Raw genomic sequence first — 22,811 nt, 5'->3', positions numbered from 1 at the left:
TCTTATTTGACCTTTTGTTGTAATTTTTCAGGGGACGATCACCTGAGTGGTACAACAAAGTGTTTGGCCATCTCTGTGCGGTGGAGGTTGCTAGGATACGGGGCTCCTTCCCTGTGCTGACAGTGAAAGGAACCGAGACAAAGCTTTGAACTTTAAGAAGGACCGTCGGCCCACTTGAGACACGTGCTGCCTACAGCACACAATGACTCAAATGAAGAGTGCCTATCTGTAGCATTATATTACATCTGCCTGATAAACTCTCCAGTGTCATCAACAGGGTACTGTCAGGATGTGGACTCTCACTCAGATTGCACTGATGCCCCATGAGGAGCCACTGAGGGAATGTCAGCAATATTTACAAATCTAAACCAGCCTATGCATTAACTGAGCATAAAACATTAAAACGTACCTAGAAAGAAAGAAAATAGGCCGTTTCTTTATGCAAAAGCCATTCTTTTGAAAGCTTTATGAGTCCCACCGCGACATCCGTGCGATTTGGACTTCTTACCCGTTTAACATCTTGTGTTTGAGCTACAGATTTCTGGGTTGTACTATTGGATTCATCTATTTCTTCTGCATCTGTGTGATTAACGGGGCTGAGCTAGAGCGGAGTCTGTGAGACTGGTGGATCCCGAAAGGGCCCGGGGCCGGATCTTTTCACAAAGTAATAGAGAGTCCGAATGGTTTGAGCTACACTATTAAAAGCTATCTATGAAAAGCTGGGATTCTCACAAATACACACATGTAACATGTTTTACTTTATGACAGACAAGCTACACAACAGGTGTTAGAAGGTAAGGTATCTTCTACATAGAAGATCATAGGAAATCCCAGGACATAGTGTCTATAAAACTGTAAGGGGTTCTTCTACATAGAAGATCATAGGAAATCCCAGAACATAGCATCTATAATGCTGTAATAAGCACACATAGTTGCTGTCACAAACTCCAAACTCCACAAAGTCGTCACTGACTAGTTGAATATTAATTTCCCACTGAGCAAACCATTTCTGTGCTTACAGCATTTATATCAATTCATTTTTATCCGGTTTTTGCTTTGGCTTTTATTTTTTTATTGACTTTGACAATAAAACACATGAATGCAACTGTTTATGTCACATTGTTGCCCTGAAAATAAAATGGTTAAACACTTATTTGTGAAGCGAAATATAAGGGCTGGACATGCAGATAAATGAAAAGCCGATTTTTGCTGGTGTCTCGGGACTGAAAGGGTGAATGCGGACTTATCAAGACTTATGGCGATGATGCCAAAGTGCCATGGAATGTTTTTAGCTGCAACTGGCTTTACACAATAAGCTAGTACACAATCAGGAGAGCTCTATAGAAACCATTCATGCTTGTACTGTATGCTATGCAATTTCTTCATGATAAATTCACAGAGCTAATATATTTTACTATCGTCATTAGATGTGTCTCAAACTTGAGAATGGCACTTTCAATAGCTAGCCTCAGTGTTGATAATGCAATCATACTTAGATGTTAGAGAGAAACGTTTTTGTTACTGAGGCTCCTCAGTGGGTGGTAGTGTGTCTTAAAACACTGTGCATTTTCAGGCCTTGCTTCAGCCCTACATTCTCAGTAACTTTTTATTTTACTCAAGTGTTTATCATAAGAGGGGACTCTACTCTGGGCTTCCTGTTATGTCTCTGATTTGTACTCTTCTCTTTTAAAGACTAACTGGTTAACCTCCTCCCACTCTAATTTAGCTATTGCTTAGCTGCTGAGCTATAGGGATCGTTCTTCTTCCTCAGATATTCAGAAGTTTAGAAATGGGAACAGAGCCATTTGTGAAATAGGCAAATATCTGTTCACCAAGCACCAAACTATAAGATATAAGCATGGGGCGCAAACATTTGCATAATTCACGGCTTTGATGTCCGTTTAAGATTTATTCATGAGTAATTGCTTGTGTCAGAATTTGTGATCACAATGAGAAGGGACAAGGATTATGACACGCTCAAAAGTAGACAGACAACCTGAGCTTTAGACAGCGTTTGTGTAGATTGCTTACTTACTGTGTGTGTCTGCAGTATTATTGTATTTTATTGTGTCTCAGTAATCCGTGTTTTATTTATGTCTGTATGAATGAGTCTTCGAATGAGTCACAGGAATGTGACTACCTCTGTCTGTACAGAATCGAACCATTGACGTATTTTTCTGTTGGGCATTATATACAGGAATGGTTTTTAATTAGATCTCATTTTAATCTGAGTTATGCAATGGGTGGAAGTGCAATGACTGAATGCATGTAACCTTTTTCAGTGTTTTTTTAATGCCATATGCTTTACATACAAACATTAATAGCCCGTACACCTAAATGGGATTACTCCCACTGAATAACTAATGCAATGAACATAATTTAAACAATTGTGGGGAAGTAATAGCCATAAACACAAGTATTACATATCTGTGAACTACAGGGTAGTTTTGAGTGAATACTTTTTGTAACATAACAGGCCATTGTATTGTACTCAATGAAGCAGTTGTAAATAACTTGCATTTTAGCCCACAACAATGTGTTCATCTTATTTGTCTCATCTATTACTATTTACTCTTCCTTTAATACCTATTTGTATTATACTGCTCTGACTGTAAAATAGAGTAGAAAATCAATAAACAAATATTGAAAAACGAATGAATGTTATTTTGAGTTCTGGCTTTGTGAAATATGTCATATCTCTACCAAAATCTCCCCGGACCTTCTTCACCATCATCATTTGTTTCTAATTGTCACAGTTGAGCTTAAGAGGCAAGTAGTAACATTGCATCTGAATGTCAAATTTATCAAACCTAAGCAAATGTCACACCCTAAAACCCAAAACATCTCACTCATTTACACCTTTTCAATTCCATATATTTTTTCCATATTTTTTTTATTATACATTTATACAATACAATTTGTGTAATATCAATTGGGTATGCAAAATAATTTGTGATTCTGCACATCTGTGTTTACAATAACTGTATTCACACAAAACATTTGTTAATAAATTGGTTCCCAGAAAGCGTGTTCTCTTGCTGGTAAAGAATAATTACAAGAATACATCTCTCCCCCTATAAAATAAGGACATAGGTAGCCAACCCTCCTCCTGGAGAGCCACTCAGTATGCAGGCTTTGCTCAAGCCCTGCTCAAGCAAACTGATCCTACTAATCAGAAGCTTAGCCAGATCTTGATGTTTAAATTTAGTGTTTTCCAGAAGAGCTGGAACAAAAGCCTGCATACCCAGGCAGTAGCTCTCCAAGAGGACGGTTGGCAAGCTCCCTGACTGAGAGGGTCCTTTTGTTAAGGGGGAGCGCTGGGGTTCTGGTAGACTTCAGATACTTTTTGGGACGTTTCCCTGAGCCCAGCCTGTTTGCACTTGGCCTTCAAGCAGAGCTTGAGTTTCTCCTGGAAGGAGCTGGCAGTGATGGTGTATAGAATGGGGTTTAGGGCACTATTGATGGGCAGGATGAAGATCACCACCCATAGAATGATCGTTCCTGGAGGACAGGGAGGAAGAGGAGGAGGAGAGGGTGGAGGAGGAGCCGGAGGAAGAGGATGAGGAGTTCACAAAGATTAAACATAATGATAGCAATTGAATTGTAGTAATCATGTAACCACATGTATCTGGTTTACCTGCTATTTCCACTCGTAAAAGGGATAGGATCTTTAGGATGAATATAGGTGTCCAACACATGGCATCTGTGAAAACGATGAAGAAAAACCTCTTGGCTATAGAGACCTCCTTGTTGTAGACAGACTGTCTTGCTGTCTTGGCTGTTTTCTGTACAGAGTAAAACATGCTGGTGTAGGAGAAGACGATCATGATGAATGCAAAGAGATTCAATCCTGAAAGACAAAATGTGAAAAGCATGCTTTCATTACACTTTACAATATACCCGTCCTAACATATGTATTGAATAAAACTAAATTATGTCAGTAAAACCACAAGTCGCGTAAAGGTATTGCAAAACTTGCTGAAATTTGGTATCTATTGTTTCTCATGGAGATTTGAACTGATTGGAACTGACTGGAACTAATTGGTATTTAATAAGTCTAGCTGAGATCTAAGATGATGATGATGAGATTATAAACCCTTTTTTTCATGGCAGTTTCATGTCCCCCCAGGGAAATACATGGAACACAATCCAAGGCCTGTGCAATTCCAACTTCATCTTATATTATCCCCATTATCTTGTTGATTCACCACCATCAGAGCTGATTCCTATCCCAGTGAGCACAAGACATTTTCAAACAAAAGGACACATTTTCAACTAAAAATATGTATTTTCAGCGTATTTTTTTATGTGCTCAGATGAATGTTCCTCTTACCCAGGAATATTCCAGTGGAGTAGCATCGGGCCCCTGGTTTCTCCATCTCATCTGAGTGAAGTGGAAAACACACTCCATTCCTGCCATAGTAATTCCCGAATGTCTGCTTGTCCCATAAGGGAATGACAGCAATAATGAAGCCCAGGACCCAGATGAGGATGAGATAGCAGAGCGTCTGTTTACGTCCGGCTCTGTAGTTGTGGAAGGGGAACACAATGCACAGGTACTTCTCCAGAGTCATGTATGTCAGAAGCATGACTGACACCTCAGTGGACAGCATGGCCAGACAGCCAATCAACTGGCACTGCAGGCTCTCCATCCACAGCTGGGCATGTCTGTTGTACTCTCCACAGTACTTGATGTCAAACGCACCGATGAAGAACAGGTAGACTCCCATGAGGCAGTCAGCACCTAACAGATAACATGGATTTCAGGGATCTTAGTAAGTATACTTTGTTATGAGAGGAGTTTTATGAATCTCAATAAATAATGAGTTACCTAAGTACAAGGTAATGAGAAGTGATTGCAGCCCTCGTTGTGGTGAGGTATTCTACTCACAGCACAGTGATATGATGGCCATGGTGTGGTGCTGGTTTTCAGATGCAATGCAAGACCTCAGGCAGATCACAAAGATGTTGCCAAAGCAGATGATGAAGGCCACCACCCACACAAAAACACGAAGGATGATGTTCGCAAGAAGATTCTCAAATGTTGAAATTCCGTCAGTGTTTGGCTTGCAACTTCGCACGTTAGGAGAGTAGCCACAGTATTCAAATTTCTTAAAATAACTGGGCCAGGAAAAAGATACAAAAAATATCACAATTAATCACCTTCGAACAAATTTCTGAAGTTTAACTTTTATCTTGATATGTTTGACAGTTGTAAGAATAGAGATTATCTAACAAATGGATACAGTAATACAGAGTCCTAAACTGCGCTCTAACTAGGCTTTGGTGCTTTATATGCAGTGTGGACCTGACCTGTGCTTACTAAACATTATTGTTGATTAAACATTATTTGTTGTAACAATACCTCACTGTACACCAAGCAATACAGCTGTTAGGAGTCTATTTACTGTATAATGGCCCAATGAAGCCTGTATAAGCTGCTAACAAGTCGTTGATCCACCTTTTGTAAGTAGCTTATCAAGCACTTTTAAAAAGTCCTGTATTATGCATGCACAAGAAGCCATGAATTCAATACTTGTTGGTAGGTAATTGGCAATGAATGTTTAGACATTTACGCATGCTATATTTATTCTGTGTTTTTACCCTGCAATGCTTATAACACACTATTAAATTAATTAAATCCCAATTAGAAGCTTCTACAGGCTTAGTGCCTTACTGTTTATACAGTGTGAAATTAAATGTTGTTGACATAAGAATAATAAATGAAGACAGAGTATATACTCACATATGGGACAAGTTGCTAAGAGAGCGAAACATCTGAATACTGATGTTTGGTATTTCAACCTCCTCTATACTCCTGAAGGGAGCAAAAACATTACTCTTTCTCCAATTGCCTAAAGCTAGTAGACCATGACACATAAGTACTGTATGAAATAAAAACTATTACTTACAGGGATTGCAAATTGACAAACATGTCAAACTGATCCTCATAAATATGAGTTAGAGGGTTATTTGAGATGTTCCTGAGAAAAGAGTGGGGACATCAATACAGGGCAGATAATATCACTTTGATTTATCACCCCTGTCTCTGTGGTCAATATGGCCTCAAGGCCAGGTTGATGGAAGACTCATTGGACAGTGAAGTTAATAAACTGCAACTTAACAATATAAAGTTAGCATTTCTCCTACTTGATCATACCAAGTGGATCCAACGCTTTCAGGAAATCCATTCTAAGTAACAATAACATCTTTCAAAATAGTAGATACACTGAGTACACAAAACATTAAGACACCTGCTCTTTCCATGACATAAACTGACCAGGGGAATCCAGGTGAAAGCTATGATCCCTTATTGATGTCACTTGTTAAATCCACTTCAATCAGTTTAGATGAAGGGGAGGAGACAGGTTAAAGAAGGATTTTTAAGCCTTGAGACAATTGAGACATGGATTGTGTGTGTGCCATTCAGAGAATGAATGGGAAAGACAAAAGATTAAAGTGCCTTTGAAAGGCTTGGCAGGTAGCCTAAGGGTTAGCATGTTGGGCAAGTGACTGAAAGGTTGCTGGTTTGAATCCCTGAGACCTGGTTTGAATCTATGTGCCCTTGAGCAAGGCACTTAACCCTAATTCCCCTGGATAAGAGCATCTGCTGAATGACTCAAATGTAAATGGGTATGGTAGTAGGTGTCAGGCGCACCGGTTTATGTCAAGAACTGCAACGCTGCTGGGTTTTTCATGCTCAATAGTTTCCCGTGTGTATCAAGAATGGTCCACCACCCAAAGGACATCCAGCCAACTTGACACAACTGTGGGAAACATTCGAGTCAACATGGGCCAGCATCCCAGTGGAACGCTTTCGACACCTTGTAGAGTCCATGCCCGGTGATTTGAGGCTGTTCTGAGGGTAAAAGCGGGGGGTGCAACTCAATATTTGGAAGGAGTTTATAATGTTTGGTATACTTAGTGTATATTAGGGCTAGGATTCAAATAGAAATTGGATATACTCACAACTGTTTTAGGTTTAGAAGATTTCTGAACATAGTTGAGGAGAACTCCTCAAATTTGTTTACAGATATGTCCCTGGAATGATAAAAAAAATATTTTCAACAATGAAATACATTACTGTATTTGGACATTTTACAACATTATTTGACCCATATAATGTTGTGTTAAGTATAGTTAACTCACAGGTCTATCAGGTTTGGCATTCCAAAAAATATTCCCTCCTCAATGGTTTGTACTCTGTTTTTTCGAAGAGCCCTGCAAAATAAATGTCCCTATAAGTGGCAATTGTTATTCAAGAACCTACAAACTAGACCAATTACATGACTTGAATAGTAGTAGGGCCTACAATAATTTACATACACTGCTTGTTAGATTTTATTTGGAGTTGAATCTGGATAGTAGGTACAGTGGGGCAAAAAAGTATTTAGTCAGCCACCAATTGTGCAATTTCCACCCCCATGCTTCACGGTAGGTATGGTGTTCTTTGGATGCAACTCAGCATTCTTTGTCCTCCAAACACGACGAGTTGAGTTTTTACCAAAAAGTTATATTTTGGTTTCATCTGACCATATGACATTCTCCCAATCTTCTTCTGGATCATCCAAATACTCTCTAGCAAACTTCAGACGGGCCTGGACAGGTACTGTCTTAAGAAGGGGGACACGATTTGAGTCCCTGGTGGCGTAGTGTGTTACTGATGGTAGGCTTTGTTACTTTGGTCCCAGCTCTCTGCAGGTCATTCACTAGGTCCCCCGTGTGGTTCTGGGATTTTTGCTCACCGTTCTTGTGATCATTTTGACCCCACGGGGTGAGATCTTGCGTAGAGCCCCATATCGAGGGAGATTATCAGTGGTCTTGTATGTCTTCCGTTCATCTTTCCCTCGATCCTGACTAGTCTCCCAGTCAGTGCCACTGAAAAACATCCCCACAGCATGATGCTGCCATCACCATGATGTTGCCATCACCATGCTTCACCGTAGGGATGGTATTGGCCAGATGATGAGCGGTGCTCGGTTTCCTCCAGAAGTGATGCTTGGCATTCAGGCCAAAGAGTTCAATCTTGCTTTCATCAGACCAGAGAATCATGTTTCTCATGGTCTGAGAGTCCTTTCGGTGCCTTTTGGCAAACTCCAAGCAGGCTTCCATGTGAGGAGTGGCTTCTGTCTGGCCACTCTACCATAATGGCCTGATTGGTGGAGTGCTGCACAGATGGTTGTCCTTCTGGAAGGTTCTCTCATCTCCACAGAAGAACCCTGGAGCCCTGTCAGATTGACCATAGGGTTCTTGCTCATCTCCCTGACCAAGGCCCTTCTCCCCTGATTGCTCAGTTTGGCTGGGCGGCCAGGTCAAGGAAGAGTCTTTGTGGTTCCAAAATCCTCCTCCTTAAGAATGATGGAGGCCATTGTGTTATTTGCGACCTTCAATGCTGCAGAAATGTTTTGGTACCCTTTCCCAGATCTGTGCCTCGACACATCCTGTCTCGGGACTCTACGGACAATTCCTTCGACCCCATGGATTTGTTTTTTCTCTGACATGCGCTGTAAACTGTGGGGCTTTATATAGACAGATGCAATCGCAATCACACTGCCCTAACCCATCTGGACAAGGGGAATACCTATGTAAGAATGCTGTTTATCGACTACAGCTCAGCATTTAACACCATAGCACCCTCCAAACTCGTCATTAAGCTCGAGACCCTGGGTCTCGACCCCGCCCTGTGCAACTGGGTCCTGGACTTTCTGACGGGACGCCCCCAGGTGGTGAGGGTAGGAAACAACATCTCCACCCTGCTGATCCTCAACACTGGGGCCCCACAAGGGTGCATTCTCAGCCCTCTCCTGTACTCCCTGTTCACCCATGACTGTGTGGCCATGTGTAACGGATGTGAAACGGCTAGCTTAGTTAGCGGTGGTGCGCTTGCTCTGAGACCTTGAAGTAGTTGCTCTGCAAGGGCTGCGACGAGACGGCCTACAGGGAGGAGGTGAGGGCCCTACGAGTGTGGTGTCAGAAAAATAATCTCACACTCAACGTCAACAAAGAAAGGAGATGATCGTGGACTTCAGGAAACAGCAGAGGGAGCACCCCCTATCCACATCGACGGGACAGTAGTGGAAAAGGTAGAAAGTTTTAAGTTCCTCAGCGTACACATCACGGACAAACTGAAATGGTCCACCCACACAGACAGCGTGGTGAAGAAGAACAGCACAACAGTCAGGAGACTGAAGAAATTTGGCTTGTCACCAAAAACACTCACAAACTTTTACAGATGCACAATCGAGAGCATCCTGTCGGGTACGGCAACTGCTCCGCCCATAACCGTAAGGCTCTCCAGAGGCTAGTGAGGTCTGCACAACGCATCACCGGGGGCAAACTACCTGCCCTCCAGGACAGCTACACCACCCGATGTCACAGGAAGGCCAAAAATATCATCAAGGACAACAACCACCCGAGCCACTGCCTGTTCACCCCGCTATCATCCAGAAGGCGAGGTCAGTACAGGTGCATCAAAGCTGGGAACGAGAGACTGAAAAACAGCTTCTATCTCAAGGCCATCAGACTGTTAAACAGTCATCACTAACATTGAGTGGCTGCTGCCAACATACTGACTCAAATCTCTAGCCACTTAATAATTCAAAATTGCCAAAACTGCCATTCCTGAGCAAGCTCTGTACTGGTGGTGCCCCGATCCCGCAGCTGAATCAACTTTAGGAGACGGTCCTGGCGCTAGCTGGACTTTCTTGGGTGCCCTGAAGCCTTCTTCACGACAATTGAACCACTCTCCTTGAAATTCTTGATGATCCGATAAATGGTTGATTTAGGTGCAATCTTACTGGCAGCAATATCCTTGCCTGTGAAGCTATTTTGTGCAAAGCAATGATGACGGCACTTGTTTCCTTGAAGGTAACCATGATTGATAGAGGAAGAACAATGATTCCAAGCACCACCCTCCTTTTGAAGCTTCCAGTCTGTTATTCGAACTCAATCAGCATGACAGAGTGATCTCCAGCCTTGTCCTCGTCAACACTCACACCTGTGTTAATGAGAGAATCACTGACATGATGTCAGCTGGTCCTTTTGTGGCAGGGCTGAAATGCAGTGGAAATGTTTTTTGGGGGGTTCAGTTCATTTGCATGGCAAAGAGGGACTTTGCAATTAATTGCAATTCATCTGATCACTCTTCATAACATTCTGGAGTATCTACAAATTGCCATCATACAAACTGAGGCAGCAGACTTTGTGAAAATTAATATTTGTGTCATTCTCAAAACTTTTGGCCACGACTATACATGCTGTGTTCATTTTGGCATGTTTACCTGCCATCACAAACCCATAATATGTCAATAGGGCAAACTGGATAGGTGCTACTGTTAGCTTGCTAGATAGCCAATAAAGAATTGTCAGCTAGCTAGCTAGCTACCCACAAATAATTGACGTCTACCCATTAGTTTTAGATCATTTATGCCTGTTCATCTGTCTGGTTAGCTACCTTAATACGATTCACATACAGCTAGCTTGAAATCCTGCACGGAGCCTTCCCCGTGCTCTGCCACTTTAAGAGGGCATCAGCAGTCAGAAAGGATAACATAAAGATAGCTCTTCCGGCTTTCTGGGAGGGAGCTTTCGGCTTGCGCGGCAGTTTGAACGGGGTGTGCAATGCTGCAGAAGTCTTGTTTATTTTCAGCGTGCAGAGTTTGTAAAGTGTTTAACTCGATCATCGGTGTTTGCGCTCTAGACTGTGGTTGCTATCTTTTGAGTTATTGATCAGTTATTGATCGCATGGATTAGTAGCAACATTGTTTGCAAAGCTTTGACATAAAAACAAACAAACCATCAGACAGACAAACAGTGTAACGGCAAGCCTAAAGTCAATAGCTAAGACCCCCCCTCAATTCAATTCAATTCAAGGGGCTTTATTGGCATGGGAAACATGTGTTAACATTGCCAAAGCAAGTGAGGTAGATAATATATAAAGTGAAATAAACAATAAAAATTAACAGTAAACATTACACATACAGAAGTTTCAAAACAATAAAGACATTACAAATGTCATATTATATATACAGTGTTTTAACAATGCACAAATGGTTAAAGGACACAAGATAAAATAAATAAGCATAAATATGGGTTGTATTTACAATGGTGTGTGTTCTTCACTGGTTGCCCTTTTCTTGTGGCAACAGGTCACAAATCTTGCTGCTGTGATGGCACACTGTGGAATTTCACCCAGTAGATATGGGAGTTTTTCAAAATTGGATTTGTTTTCGAATTCTTTGTGGATCTGTGTAATCTGAGGGAAATATGTTTCTCTAATATGGTCATACATTGGGCAGGAGGTTAGGAAGTGCAGCTCAGTTTCCACCTCATTTTGTGGGCAGTGAGCACATAGCCTGTCTTCTCTTGAGAGCCATGTCTGCCTACGGTGGCCTTTCTCAATAGCAAGGCTATGCTCACTGAGTCTGTACATAGTCAAAGCTTTCCTTAATTTTGGGTCAGTCACAGTGGTCAGGTATTCTGTTGCTGTGTACTCTCTGTGTAGAGCCAAATAGCATTCTAGTTTGCTCTGTTTTTTTGTTAATTCTTTCCAATGTGTCAAGTAATTATCTTTTTGTTTTCTCATGATTTGGTTGGGTCTAATTGTGCTGCTGTCCTGGGGCTCTGTAGGGTGTGTTTTTGTTTGTGAACAGAGCCCCAGGACCAGTTTGCTTAGGGGACTCTTCTCCAGGTTCATCTCTCTGTAGGTGATGGCTTTGTTGTGCCCTCTCTCTCTCTCTCTCCCTCTCCCCCCTTTATCGCTCCAATGCTTTTCACTGCAGCAGACTTTCTTTTCTTTAATGTGCTTCTCTTTGATGTTCAGTGTCGCTTTACTATTATTGCCCTATTATTGGGTTGACATTTTACTTAAAAGGGAGGTTACTTGCAAGTTTGTGTATTGTTATTTGAACTGTATTGAGGTGGTGTGGTACTAATTACATGTGGCCGAGAAGGTTTTTGACATTTTATGGCCTTTGTTTTGTCTATGAACACCCACACATTCATACACTCTGCACTCCTCCACTGGGAGTTAATACAGATTATTGCAAATCCTCCAATGTTGATGACTGGGTTCTGTCTTGTAAATTGTTTATATGAAGTTGCCGTTCAATTGCTCTGCCATTATTGGTTGGGATTGTGTGTTTTGGGATGTGTGTTTTTATATGGTGTTGCTTATCTTTTCTCTCCACTGGCCCTCTGGCAAACAGGCTACACTATAGGCAGTCTCTTCTGCTGATGTGTGTGGGTCTGGTAGTGGTACTCTCTCTATCCTACTCTTTTCCTTTCGGCAGGGTTAATAGCTGCCTGGCACCCAAACAAAATCTTTATCTTTACCTCTGTCTAACAATTCCGCTACAGAATTGAACAATACCACTACAAGCTGATATTTATGAAGTAAAACGTTTGCTTTGTGTATCTTGTTTTGTCTCTATTGCCATTGTCCTGGTTGGAAGAAGGTTCAGTGAATGGAGAGGTGCAGTGTCAGGTAATACAGTAGCGGGAATGCTAGTGCTTCTCAAATGTAGTGTTTTATGAGTTCTCCATACTCTGGTCCTCACAAGAACGTACTCAGTGGAACGTCCTCAGAGAATGCACTCGGAGCATGCGAGTGTTAAGCATGATAGTATGCATATTGAGAAACACCCAAAGTCTACCAGAGGATTTCCAGATTCTCGACCCCACATGGCCTCCACCATCACCTTTAATTGAGAGAGCTAAAGCATGAAACACACTAAGAATCTCACTGCCGATAGGTAGGCTGTTCCTTCACTTGCTAGAACTAGCGGCTAGCTAGTTAGCGGTGGTGCGCGCTAATAGCGTTTCAATCGGTGAAGTCACTCGCTTTGAGACCTTGAAGTAGTGGTTCCCCTTGCTCTGCAAGGGCCCCGGCTTTTGTGGAGCTATGGGTAACGATGCTTCGTGGGTGTCAGTTGTTGATCTGTGCAGAGGGTCCCTGGTTCGAGCCCAGGTTGGGGCGAGGAGAGGGACGGAAGCTATACTGTTACACTTGCTGACCTGGTAGGGGCGAACCCGATTCTACTTGTAAAATCGCAATAGAGAGAAATAGTAAAGGATGTAGAAAATGTAGAAAATAGTAGAACATCTCATAGAACAAAACTAGTTCAGATTGTGTTAACCTCAGACCTTATTTTCAGTGTCCATTCCAAAACCATATTCTTTTGCCATTAATTTTCCCCCCCCATAATGATGGCTGAACGAACCCAGAGACGAAGAGGAAGAGAGGCCCAATTCGGCAGAAATGTCTCTCTCCAGCAGGTGCCGATTTTTCAAAGACTTTTTGCATGGTCAAGAAAAACATTTATGGCTTACTTGCTACTTGAGATTCATTTGATCAAATAGAAGTTTCATAACGCTTAAGTTGTTACAAGTGTACTGATATACAGTACCAGTGAAAAGTTTGGACACCTACATATTCAAAGGTTTGTCTTTATTTACTATTTTCTACATTGTAGAATAATAGTGATGACATCAAAACTATGAAATATCACAATATGGTAACATAGTAACCAAAAAAGTGTTAACAAATGAAATATATTTGAGATTCTTCAAAGTAGTCACCCTTTGCCTTGCACACTCTTGCATTCTCTCAAACAGCTTCATGAAGTAGTCAATTGTAATGCATTTCAATTAACAGTTGTGCCTTGTTAAAAGTTAATTTGTGGAATTACATTCCTTAATGTGTTTGAGCCAATCAGTTGTGCTGTGACAAGTTAGGGGTGGTATACAGAAGAGAGCCCTATTTGGTAAAAGACCAAGTCCATATTATGGCAAGAACAGCTCAAATAAGCATCATTACTTTAAGACATAAAGGTCAGTCAATCCGGAAAATGTCAAGAACTTTGAAAGTTTCTTCAAGTGCAGTCGCAAAAACCATCAAGCGTTATGATGAAACTGGCTCTCATGAGGACCGCCACCGGAAAGGAAGTCCCAGAGTTACCTCTGCTGCAGAGGATAAGTTCATTAGAGTTAACTGCACCTCAGATTTCAGCCCAAATAAATTCTTCACAGAGTTCAAGTATCACACATCTCAACATCAACTGTTCCGAGACTGCGTGAATCAGGCCTTCATGGTCGAATTGCTGCAAAGTATCCACTACTGAAGGACACCAATAAGAAGAGACTTGATTGGTCCTTAGAAACACAACAATGGACATTAGTCCAGTGGAAATCTGTCCTATTGGTCTGATGAGTCCAAATTTGAGTTTTTTTTTGCTTCCAACCGCTGTGTCTTTGTGACGCAGAGTAAGTGAATGGATGATATTCGCATGTGGGGTTCCCACCAGGAGGCATGGAGGCAATGGTTTGGGGGTGCTTTGCTGGTGACACTCAGTGATTTATTTAGAATTCAAGGCACACTTAACCAGCATGGATACCACAGCATTCTGCAATAATGCGCTATCCCATCTGGTTTGCGCTTAGTGGGACTATCATTTTGTTTTTGACCCAAAACACACCTCCAGGCTGTGTAAGTGCTATTTGACCAAGGAGAGTGATGGAGTGCTGCAGCAGATGACCTGGCCTCCACATTCACCCGACCTCAACCCAATTGAGATGGTTTGGAATTAGTTGGACCGCAGAGTGAATGAAAAGCAGCCAACAAGTGCTCAGCATATGTGGGAACTCCTTCAAGACTGTTGGAAATGCATTCCTCAAGAAGCTGGTTGAGAGAATGCCAAGAGTGTGCAAATCTGTCATCAAGACAAAGGGTGGCTACTTTGAAGAATCTCAAATATAAAATATATTTTGATTTGTTAAACACTTTTTTGGTTACTACATGATTCTATATGTGTTATTTCAGTTTTGATGTCTTCACTATTATTATACAATGTAGAAAATAGTATAAATGAAGAAATCCCCTTGAATGAGTAGCTGTCCAAACTTTTGACTTGTACTGTATGTAGGACACTTGAACTCCCATTAACTTTGGAGTTGTCTCGAGATGGCTATACATTTTCATGAAATGAGGCTAGTAGCATAGCATCTCTCACAATTGAATAAAGGCGATTGACGTCAACAACCCTAATCGAATATTTTAAAAAGGATTACACTAATGAGATGTATCAACCAATTCAAAGAAACTATAGGCGGGAGCTAGACAGCTCACCGTGCCACTTTGTGGACAATGACTCCAATTCTTAGGGCAGAAAGAAATGTACGTTGTCAGTATATCCATAATCTTTGACGAACCAGAGGTAACTCGTATTAGGACTACAAGCTGGTGAGCTATCCTCGTCAGTATCCAAAAACTAGACTTTGAGCCAACCGGAGAGCACAAATCCTCACATTGGGGAGCCAACAATTTTTAAAAAAGAAAAAGAATTTAAAGGAAAAAATAGGCTATTTTCCTTTAAACTAGCTAACCACTGTAACTTGATTAATTATAATTAAATCACAATGGATTAGCTAGTTTCCAGGAATCAGATGCCTGCATAAGCTGCTGAGTTAGTGCTTTGTCCTTACCTAGCCAGCTAGCTATGTTGTGTGAGCTAGTGAATATGCTAACGTTAGCTAGCTAACTAAATATTTGGCTATAGGCTGGCATTATGGGATTATGAGAGAATTAAATTGTTTCTTTGTCATCTTGCTAGGTAGTAATATAGCTGTTGACATCTAGCTAGTATCAACAAGGGCTTTCTATAAAATAGCTAAATGATTACAGATAGCTTCGAATCTAGACCATAAGCAATATGCACAGATATGCATTGCCAAGTAATTCTATTTTAAGGCTGAGTGGCTGACGACTTCCAAGGTCATGGCTGTGTGAACACAAACAGGTTGACTGCTGACACTCTGTTCAGAGGTGTTAAGTACTTTAGGCAGTCAAACCTTTGACAATCCTACCGGTGTCTGAGCTTTAATACACCCCACACATTTCAGAATTTTTCTTCCCTGACTGTACTGATTGCCTCTAAGGCCATGTGTGATGGAGAAAGTAATCACCAATGATAGAAACTGCCAACTTAATGTGTGTGGGCTCCAATGGTCTCTCCCTCAGACTGAATTTCATTACCAGCTGTAATAGTGCTGAGGCTCCAGACTGAAGTACATAGCTTTAGCACCAGCGCCACTTACCAGTCTGGGTTTTACAGCAGGAAATTTGTCCTTAGGGTAGGGCAACATTTATTTTGAAATATAAATCATATGAAAACCAAGCAAGTGTCTTCTTTCATTGCGTTCATCTCTCTAGTGTAGTTGTAATTGTTGTAAAATAAATTAATGACTGTGAAGGCATTTTATGCAGTTGGATTTGCTTCAAAGATGACAAAATATTGTAAAGGAGTTGAGGAATATATCTATTTTTAATTAAACAAAACTCACAATACTGTCAGAGTGGTGCAGTTTTGAAAGCTGGAAACCCACAGAGATGATATCCTGTTCCCCTCCAGTTCTCTGTGAAAAAGATGTCAGGCCATTCTGGCATTAATTCATGATATCAGCATCAGTATCTGGTAGTTGGTAAATACTCAAAGTAGTGTTTGATGAGAAAATGGTACATTTCTGAAAACAGATACTGTTGCAGAGTGATTATGGCAAACATTCATAAATAATAAACATGGTTATGAGCAAACATGATTTAAGCGTTGTCAAATACAATAAAATATGTTATCCATCATAGTGGGTTAGATGTTATTCTGTTACTTACAGCCAGTTTAATCTCGGCATTTCCAGGCAGACAGATTTCTTAGGGATGGATTCTAGGGAATTATTCAGCAAAGACCTGCAGCCAAATTAAATTGTTGGTTATATGATGATGCAAATCTCATGAGCTCATAAAGTGAGAAGCACAGTGGCATGATACTTACAGGAAAAATAAAGATTTCAGGCCTTCAAACGATTTCTGTCTCATAGATGTGATTCTATTTTCATCAAGAATCCTACATCCAGAGGAAACAGAGAAATATATCCATTTGTGTCCTACTCTACCCTTGGCATCTATGTTTGTTGACTTTGATCATGTAATCGTTACGAGTTTCACATCCGTCACATTAGACTAAATGAATAGAGAGCCTCTGCAGCTATACGTGAGCTATAATCACTGTTGTCAAAGAACAGTCTTAGGGGGCATTGGTACATGGACCCTGATATCATACCATCATGTATCACACATGAGGATTGTTAGCTACACCATAAATGTCACACTGTATCATACCTTATCCTCATTACTTTCTTGGGAAGATAGTGCAGCACAAACTGAGGCATTCTCTGAGGCAGAGAATGAAGCTGGCTTTAAACAGATCAAGATTTTGGCAAATTGTATGTCTCTGTGCAGGTTGACGGAAGTTGGCGGTAGTTTCTGGAGCAATTCCTAACTAGCGTAATGAGTGGAAGTCTATGGGATCAACTAGCGTTCTAGCTAGCTGATCCCATAGACTACCAGTCATTGCGCTAACGCTAGTTAGAAATCGCTCCAGAAACTACCTCCAACTTCCTTCAAACTGCACACAGAGACAACAATGGTGTCCATGAGTTCATCTGTTTCTGGGTATATAGCAAAAAGGGCCTAATTGCAAAAATCTCAAACCATCCCTTTAAGGTCAATGAGAACAACTGCCCAGTACAGCACATTTTCCAACAAGATATACAGGTGTTTTTGTATCAATGAGATAAATACTGTCTACAAATCTCATGAATCCCACTGAGACGCGGAAGCATTTCCTAATGAAGGTGTCTTTAAGGTCACCAAAATAAATTCTCCACACCAGTTCACTTACAGCCACTCCAGGTTCGAGAGGTCTCCAAAAATGCCAGCCTTCAACGATGTAATCCGATTCTGACTGAGAAATCTTAGCACAGCAGACCAGTTTTACAGGGAGGGAAAAACATACATCAAAGGGGATGAGGATGTACATTTTAAGATGAAAAGCCAGATAATAATAATGATAATAATAATAATATAGTAAAGAAAACAATATTGACAAAGGGACAATTGCAGATCTTACTTCTGCACTTTGAACATTCCACTGCTTGCAAGTAATATGGAATGTGGTAAGGTAGGGTAACACATCCACCTGTTCCTCATGCAAATTCTATCTGAGACTATTAGGACAGAGCACTGACACATTTTCCTTGTCATTGTTTGTTTCCCACAGCCTTACACTGATAACACCCTGGGACCCCCAGGAATGCAGAGGAGAGACACTAAATCAAATCACGTTTTATTTGTCACATGTGCCGAATACAACAGGTGTAGACTTATCTGTGAAATGCTTACTTACGATTCCTTTCCCACTAACATTAAGCTGGATGTGAAAATAGCTGTGACAAGTGAAAAGTAGGAGTAGTTGATTTTGCTGTTAGCTATCCAAGACTATCTGTCAGAGTGACTAGTATATAATCTCCACAATACCCTGTCCTAGATACCCAAATCCTGACAGAGGAGGATGAAAGGTTTTCATGTCTTCCTTTTAATTACAGACCAGCCGGGCTTCATCTGATTTATGTCTACTAGACCTGGGCACTTCACACGTCTTAGGTTTGAATAGCGGAGAAAGACTACAGTATCTGAATCTATTTACACTTCTCAAGGATGTGCCAGTAAATGAGTCAGTGTATTCATTGACTGGTTCTCTTTGATTTCCCTATATATTTTGTCCTCAAGGAGCTTAACATACAGTGTTGGCCCACTTACACATCCTACAGTATTACATACTACAAAACATACAATACCTTTTCATGAAGTGTGATGTAGGGCAACCTTTAGTGGTGATGTAGGGATGTACGCATGGTACCGCAGGTCAGACTGTGGCCCATAATGAATTAGGACTTACAGTCTTCTTAGTGAGTAGAGTCCTGAGAATGCTTGCTTGGAGATTATTTTGATCCTGTTGTCTTCCAGGTGTCTGTGGAACAGAAACAGATTCAAAGGTTTTAATGGCAAAGCCCTGATATAATAATAAAGAAAATAAGATCTCGTCAATAATGAGACATAACTACATGATGATTGTCAGAGCGAGGATAAATATATTGAGGATTATGTTAGTATGTGACAAACACCACTTTCTTAAATGGACAACTTTCTTACAACATTGGCTTTATTCAGTTGAATGGAGATACTGTACCATTCAAGGCCACACATTGTTGGTGGATGCAGTCCTCTGTTTATGGTGTAACAAAGAGAGACTGGACAATCTGGACAATTATTTATGTAGGACATTCCACAAAACATTTGAACATTCAAAAGATGTATCTCTTGAAGGTAAAGGTACCGCTACATTCTGCCTTTTCATAAGTATGGATGAATAGAAACATTTACTGAATTCATAATTTTTTTAACAAACTCATTTTTTGGTGGCATTTTATAGTCCAGGGTTTTAAACCCTCTTTGTGATTTGAATGAAGACTAATTCACATTAGACATTGCATGCATTTAGAAAGGTCCTGAACAGTCATCCTATTTCCCAAGTAAAATATCAATATTTGTTCACATTTGAAAATGATGTACACTTTCTCAAATTCGGAGCATCTCTCATTTCCAATTATCAGTAAGGCTGAAGGACCAGGCTGAGTTGGTGGGAAGCTAATAGGCTGAGTGGGTGGGGAGCTCACCTTGACTGACAGTTCTTTGAAACTCCTATGTCAAGCAACTTGGACACAATGTTGCAGTGAGATCATCTCAAGCAAACAAGATCGATATTGCATGCACATCCTGTCATACATCACATCATGGTTTCACAAATTACTTGGTTATTGTAACAGCATTGATATAAAGAAAATTCTGGTGGTAAAATGTATAGCCAAAATGAAACTGCCAACACTGTTATATCAAGCTAGCTATGTAGCTCAGTTCATGTTGGACAATTTCAGTTGAAATTGGACAGGGAAAGGTCTGGGTTCACTTCATAAATTATACATCTCAGGTTTGACATATCCCATCTGTTGCAGTTCGCAGAGGCACTGACAGGTGTGTTGACATGACAACTGGGTGGGAGTTCCGAACAGAATCATAGCCTACATTTATACCCCTCTTTTTCCATGCAGGATGGATGAAGACCTAGCTAGCCAATAACTAGCCAACACCAGACACTTATAGTTTCCCCCTTTATCTGTATCTTTGACAGAAAGCATAGGCAGCAGCTCTACAGAGATGAGATGATGACTTGGAATGAAATAATACAGTCATCAAATTAAACAAATGTAACATACACAACAACTGAAATATTTGATTTAAATAAAGTAATGTGAATAAATTATGGTTAATGAGTGATAATCAGTACTGGGCATTCACTACCATCATGGGACTTTTATGAATTGTTTTATTCTGTGTTAACAGAATTCAGCCCACATAATGCATAGTGCATTTTTTATTAATTTTATTTTTACATGAATCAAAACTGTGATTTCTTTCATAATCGAACCAAAACCGAACCGACCTCAAAAAGCACTAATCGCTCAGTACTACCTGGAGGCAGATCTGAGCGATTTCCCTTTCGATATTACAGCTGCAAAGTCAAAGTTGGCTATACTGTAAAAAATTATATTTGCTTTTTGGTCTTAATTTAAGGTTAGGGTTAGTAGTGTGGTTAAGGTTAGGTTTAAAATCTGATTTTATGACTGTGTGGCTGTGCTAGCTATTGACCACTGCATAGCTGCCTCCAGAATAAGATTCATGACGAAAAATGCTAACCTGCCCAATAATCAAACTTTACCAATATACCAATGTACCATACTTTGGTCCATCCCATTTGATCTGGTTTCACCCAAATATCATCCAAATGGAAGAAAAACATGTTTTGGACTGTTCAGGACCTTTAAACAGATTGAACATAAACACTTGTCAGAGTCAGTGCAGAGAAAGAAGGAAAGGTCAAAAAGGGTTTCACACTCACAGTCTCTCAAGGTGTCTGTAGCGGATGAACTGGTCTGGTTGGAGAGCTGTTATCTGGTTGCTGTTCAGCTCACTGAGGGTAGAGAGAGAGCTGCTAGTTTGACTGCTAATACAGCATCATAGATGTACACATTTTGTCCAGATGTTACAATAGGAATCTACTCTAGCAATCCCAATACCTATAACTGTGCTCTGGTGTTAGACTTCACGAGGGTAGGAATCCAGTATACTCACAGAGCTGTTATATTGGAAGACACAGCAGGGACGCTGAGTAGTCCCTTTTTGTTACAGTTAACTCTCCCGGCCTCACAGAAGCATACCTCTGGGAACACGTCCAGCACTGCAGGAGAGAAGCACAGAAGAAACATGCACACACATGCAGATAGATGCCACACATACCATTTCCTGGAATTATTGTTTCTTAGGATTGCTCATATTTACTTAGACTATTTACAGTAACAGAATGATGTGAATGGATGACCTCAATGTATGATTTCAAATGGGTTGATACATTTTCAGCTTTAGTTAATGTATTAATTTAAAGCAGTGCAACATTAGATATGTAAATAATTGCATTTGCTTTTGAAAATGTATACTCACTGCATTCCTTGGATTCTTCAACATTTTTCTTCATAAAGGCATCAAAAAGATGTGGCCACCCGCTGTTGTCCACTGTTCAGGGAAAGATGATAGAGACATATTTAATTTTTGTGCATTTATATACAGGTGTATCTTTGTGCGGAACTTAATTGTGTGAAATAATCAATATGTATGTTCATATTTTGTGTGACCTTGACCAATTGCTTGATGTACAAATGCATTGAAGCAGAAATTAGTCTTCTAAATGCTATCTTATTTCCCCCACCCCTGCCCTCCCTCCCACTTCAACAACCAGACACTGCACACTAACCATCTGTTTACCCTCCTGAAGCTGCTGTGGTTCAAGACTCACCACAGTTCTCCTCGTCAGCTCCATTAGCACAGTCCTGGACCCCATTGCAGTGGTAGAGCTGGGGCAGGCACACAGACATGTTGCCACAGGGGAACTGGCCCAGTGGGCAGACATCAGCACCAGAATAGAGGCTGCTGTCTGTGGATGATTCTGGAGGAGACACTCAAACATATCTGATTCAATCCAAAACGACGTTAATTTTAAACAACATTCTTATTCAGGTTTCTGAGAGCATGGCCGTATTTTGAGTATCAATGGATAGAAGCAATCAAAAACAAGATAATGAAGTCATATAGGCGATATAAGGCGGTGTCAGAGGAAGTCCCAGAAATTGTCAGTCTCCAGCCACCGAAGCACTAGTTCTCTCTAATACCGCATGACAAATGGTACCATTACACCAAGTCTAGAACCAACAGGACCCTGAACAGCTTCTACCCCTAAGTTGTGAGACTGCCAAACAAGACTGGTAAATGGCTAACTGGACTATATGCATTGACCCTTGCTCTAATTCTCTTACACTGATTCTATGCACACACAAAGGACTCTACTCACACATACTTACACTGACACCCCAACACACATGTGCATACATACATACTGACGCCACACACACAAGCACACACTTTCACAATCTCCAAATACGCTGCTGCTACTGTCTATCTTGTTGCCTAGTCACTTTACCCTCCAAATGTTGTTGGTACAGCCTGAAATAAAAATGTATTAAAGTATGTTTTTTTTCTCTCACTCATCTACAGTGCCTTTAAGTATTCAGACCCCTTGACTTTTACAACATTTTGTTACGTTACAACCATATTACAAAATGGATCAATTAAAAATAAAATCCTCTGTAATCCACACACAATATCCCATAATGACAAAGTGAAAACAGGTTTTTAGAAATGTTTGCAAATGTATTTCAAATCATGGTAAACAATTTTTACACCTGAACTTATTTAGGCTTGCCATAACAAATGGGCTGAATACTTATTTCCTCCTGATACTTCAGCTTTTAAT

General features: G+C 40.7%; 2 protein-coding genes across 3 annotated transcripts in view; one reads left to right on the top strand and one right to left on the bottom strand.

Annotated features, from left to right (window-relative positions):
• Positions 1-2,655, top strand: part of stard8 (StAR-related lipid transfer (START) domain containing 8) — a 42,480-nt gene extending 39,825 nt beyond the window's left edge. For both annotated transcript variants that reach the window (XM_024431425.2, XM_024431426.2), the window contains one exon: positions 32-2,655. In XM_024431425.2, the coding sequence (XP_024287193.1) occupies positions 32-149 (118 nt within the window). In that variant the 3' untranslated portion in view covers positions 150-2,655. The remainder of the gene's footprint in view (positions 1-31) is intronic.
• Positions 2,181-21,876, bottom strand: rxfp2l (relaxin family peptide receptor 2, like). The gene is made up of 17 exons (XM_024433848.2): positions 21,798-21,876; positions 21,446-21,517; positions 21,080-21,185; positions 20,847-20,918; positions 18,789-18,860; positions 17,733-17,804; positions 16,824-16,895; positions 16,664-16,738; positions 16,339-16,410; positions 7,150-7,221; positions 6,970-7,041; positions 5,913-5,984; positions 5,747-5,818; positions 4,892-5,121; positions 4,334-4,744; positions 3,638-3,850; positions 2,181-3,501 (listed from the first exon to the last, which is right to left on the bottom strand). The coding sequence occupies exons 1-17, from the start codon at positions 21,874-21,876 to the stop codon at positions 3,305-3,307; spliced, it is 2,031 nt and encodes a 676-aa protein (XP_024289616.1). The 3' UTR covers positions 2,181-3,304.
• Positions 21,877-22,811: the final 935 nt, after the last annotated feature.

Source organism: Oncorhynchus tshawytscha, linkage group LG09, assembly GCF_018296145.1.
Source record: "Oncorhynchus tshawytscha isolate Ot180627B linkage group LG09, Otsh_v2.0, whole genome shotgun sequence".
In the NCBI taxonomy this organism is placed as follows: Eukaryota; Metazoa; Chordata; class Actinopteri; order Salmoniformes; family Salmonidae; genus Oncorhynchus; species Oncorhynchus tshawytscha.
This window is presented reverse-complemented; position numbering and strand designations above follow the sequence as displayed.

What these genes read in the sequence shown, in the direction of transcription:
- rxfp2l (XM_024433848.2), bottom strand. Translation starts at nt 21,876, where the DNA reads ATGTCTGTGTGCCTGCCCCAGCTCTACCACTGCAATGGGGTCCAGGAC. An exon ending in AGCTGACGAGGAGAACTGTG is followed by an intron (nt 21,518 to 21,797) that starts GTGAGTCTTGAA and finishes TTCCCTGAACAG; the next exon opens with TGGACAACAGCGGGTGGCCA. An exon ending in TGCACCACTCTGACAGTATT is followed by an intron (nt 7,222 to 16,338) that starts GTGAGTTTTGTT and finishes TTTATTTTGCAG; the next exon opens with GGCTCTTCGAAAAAACAGAG.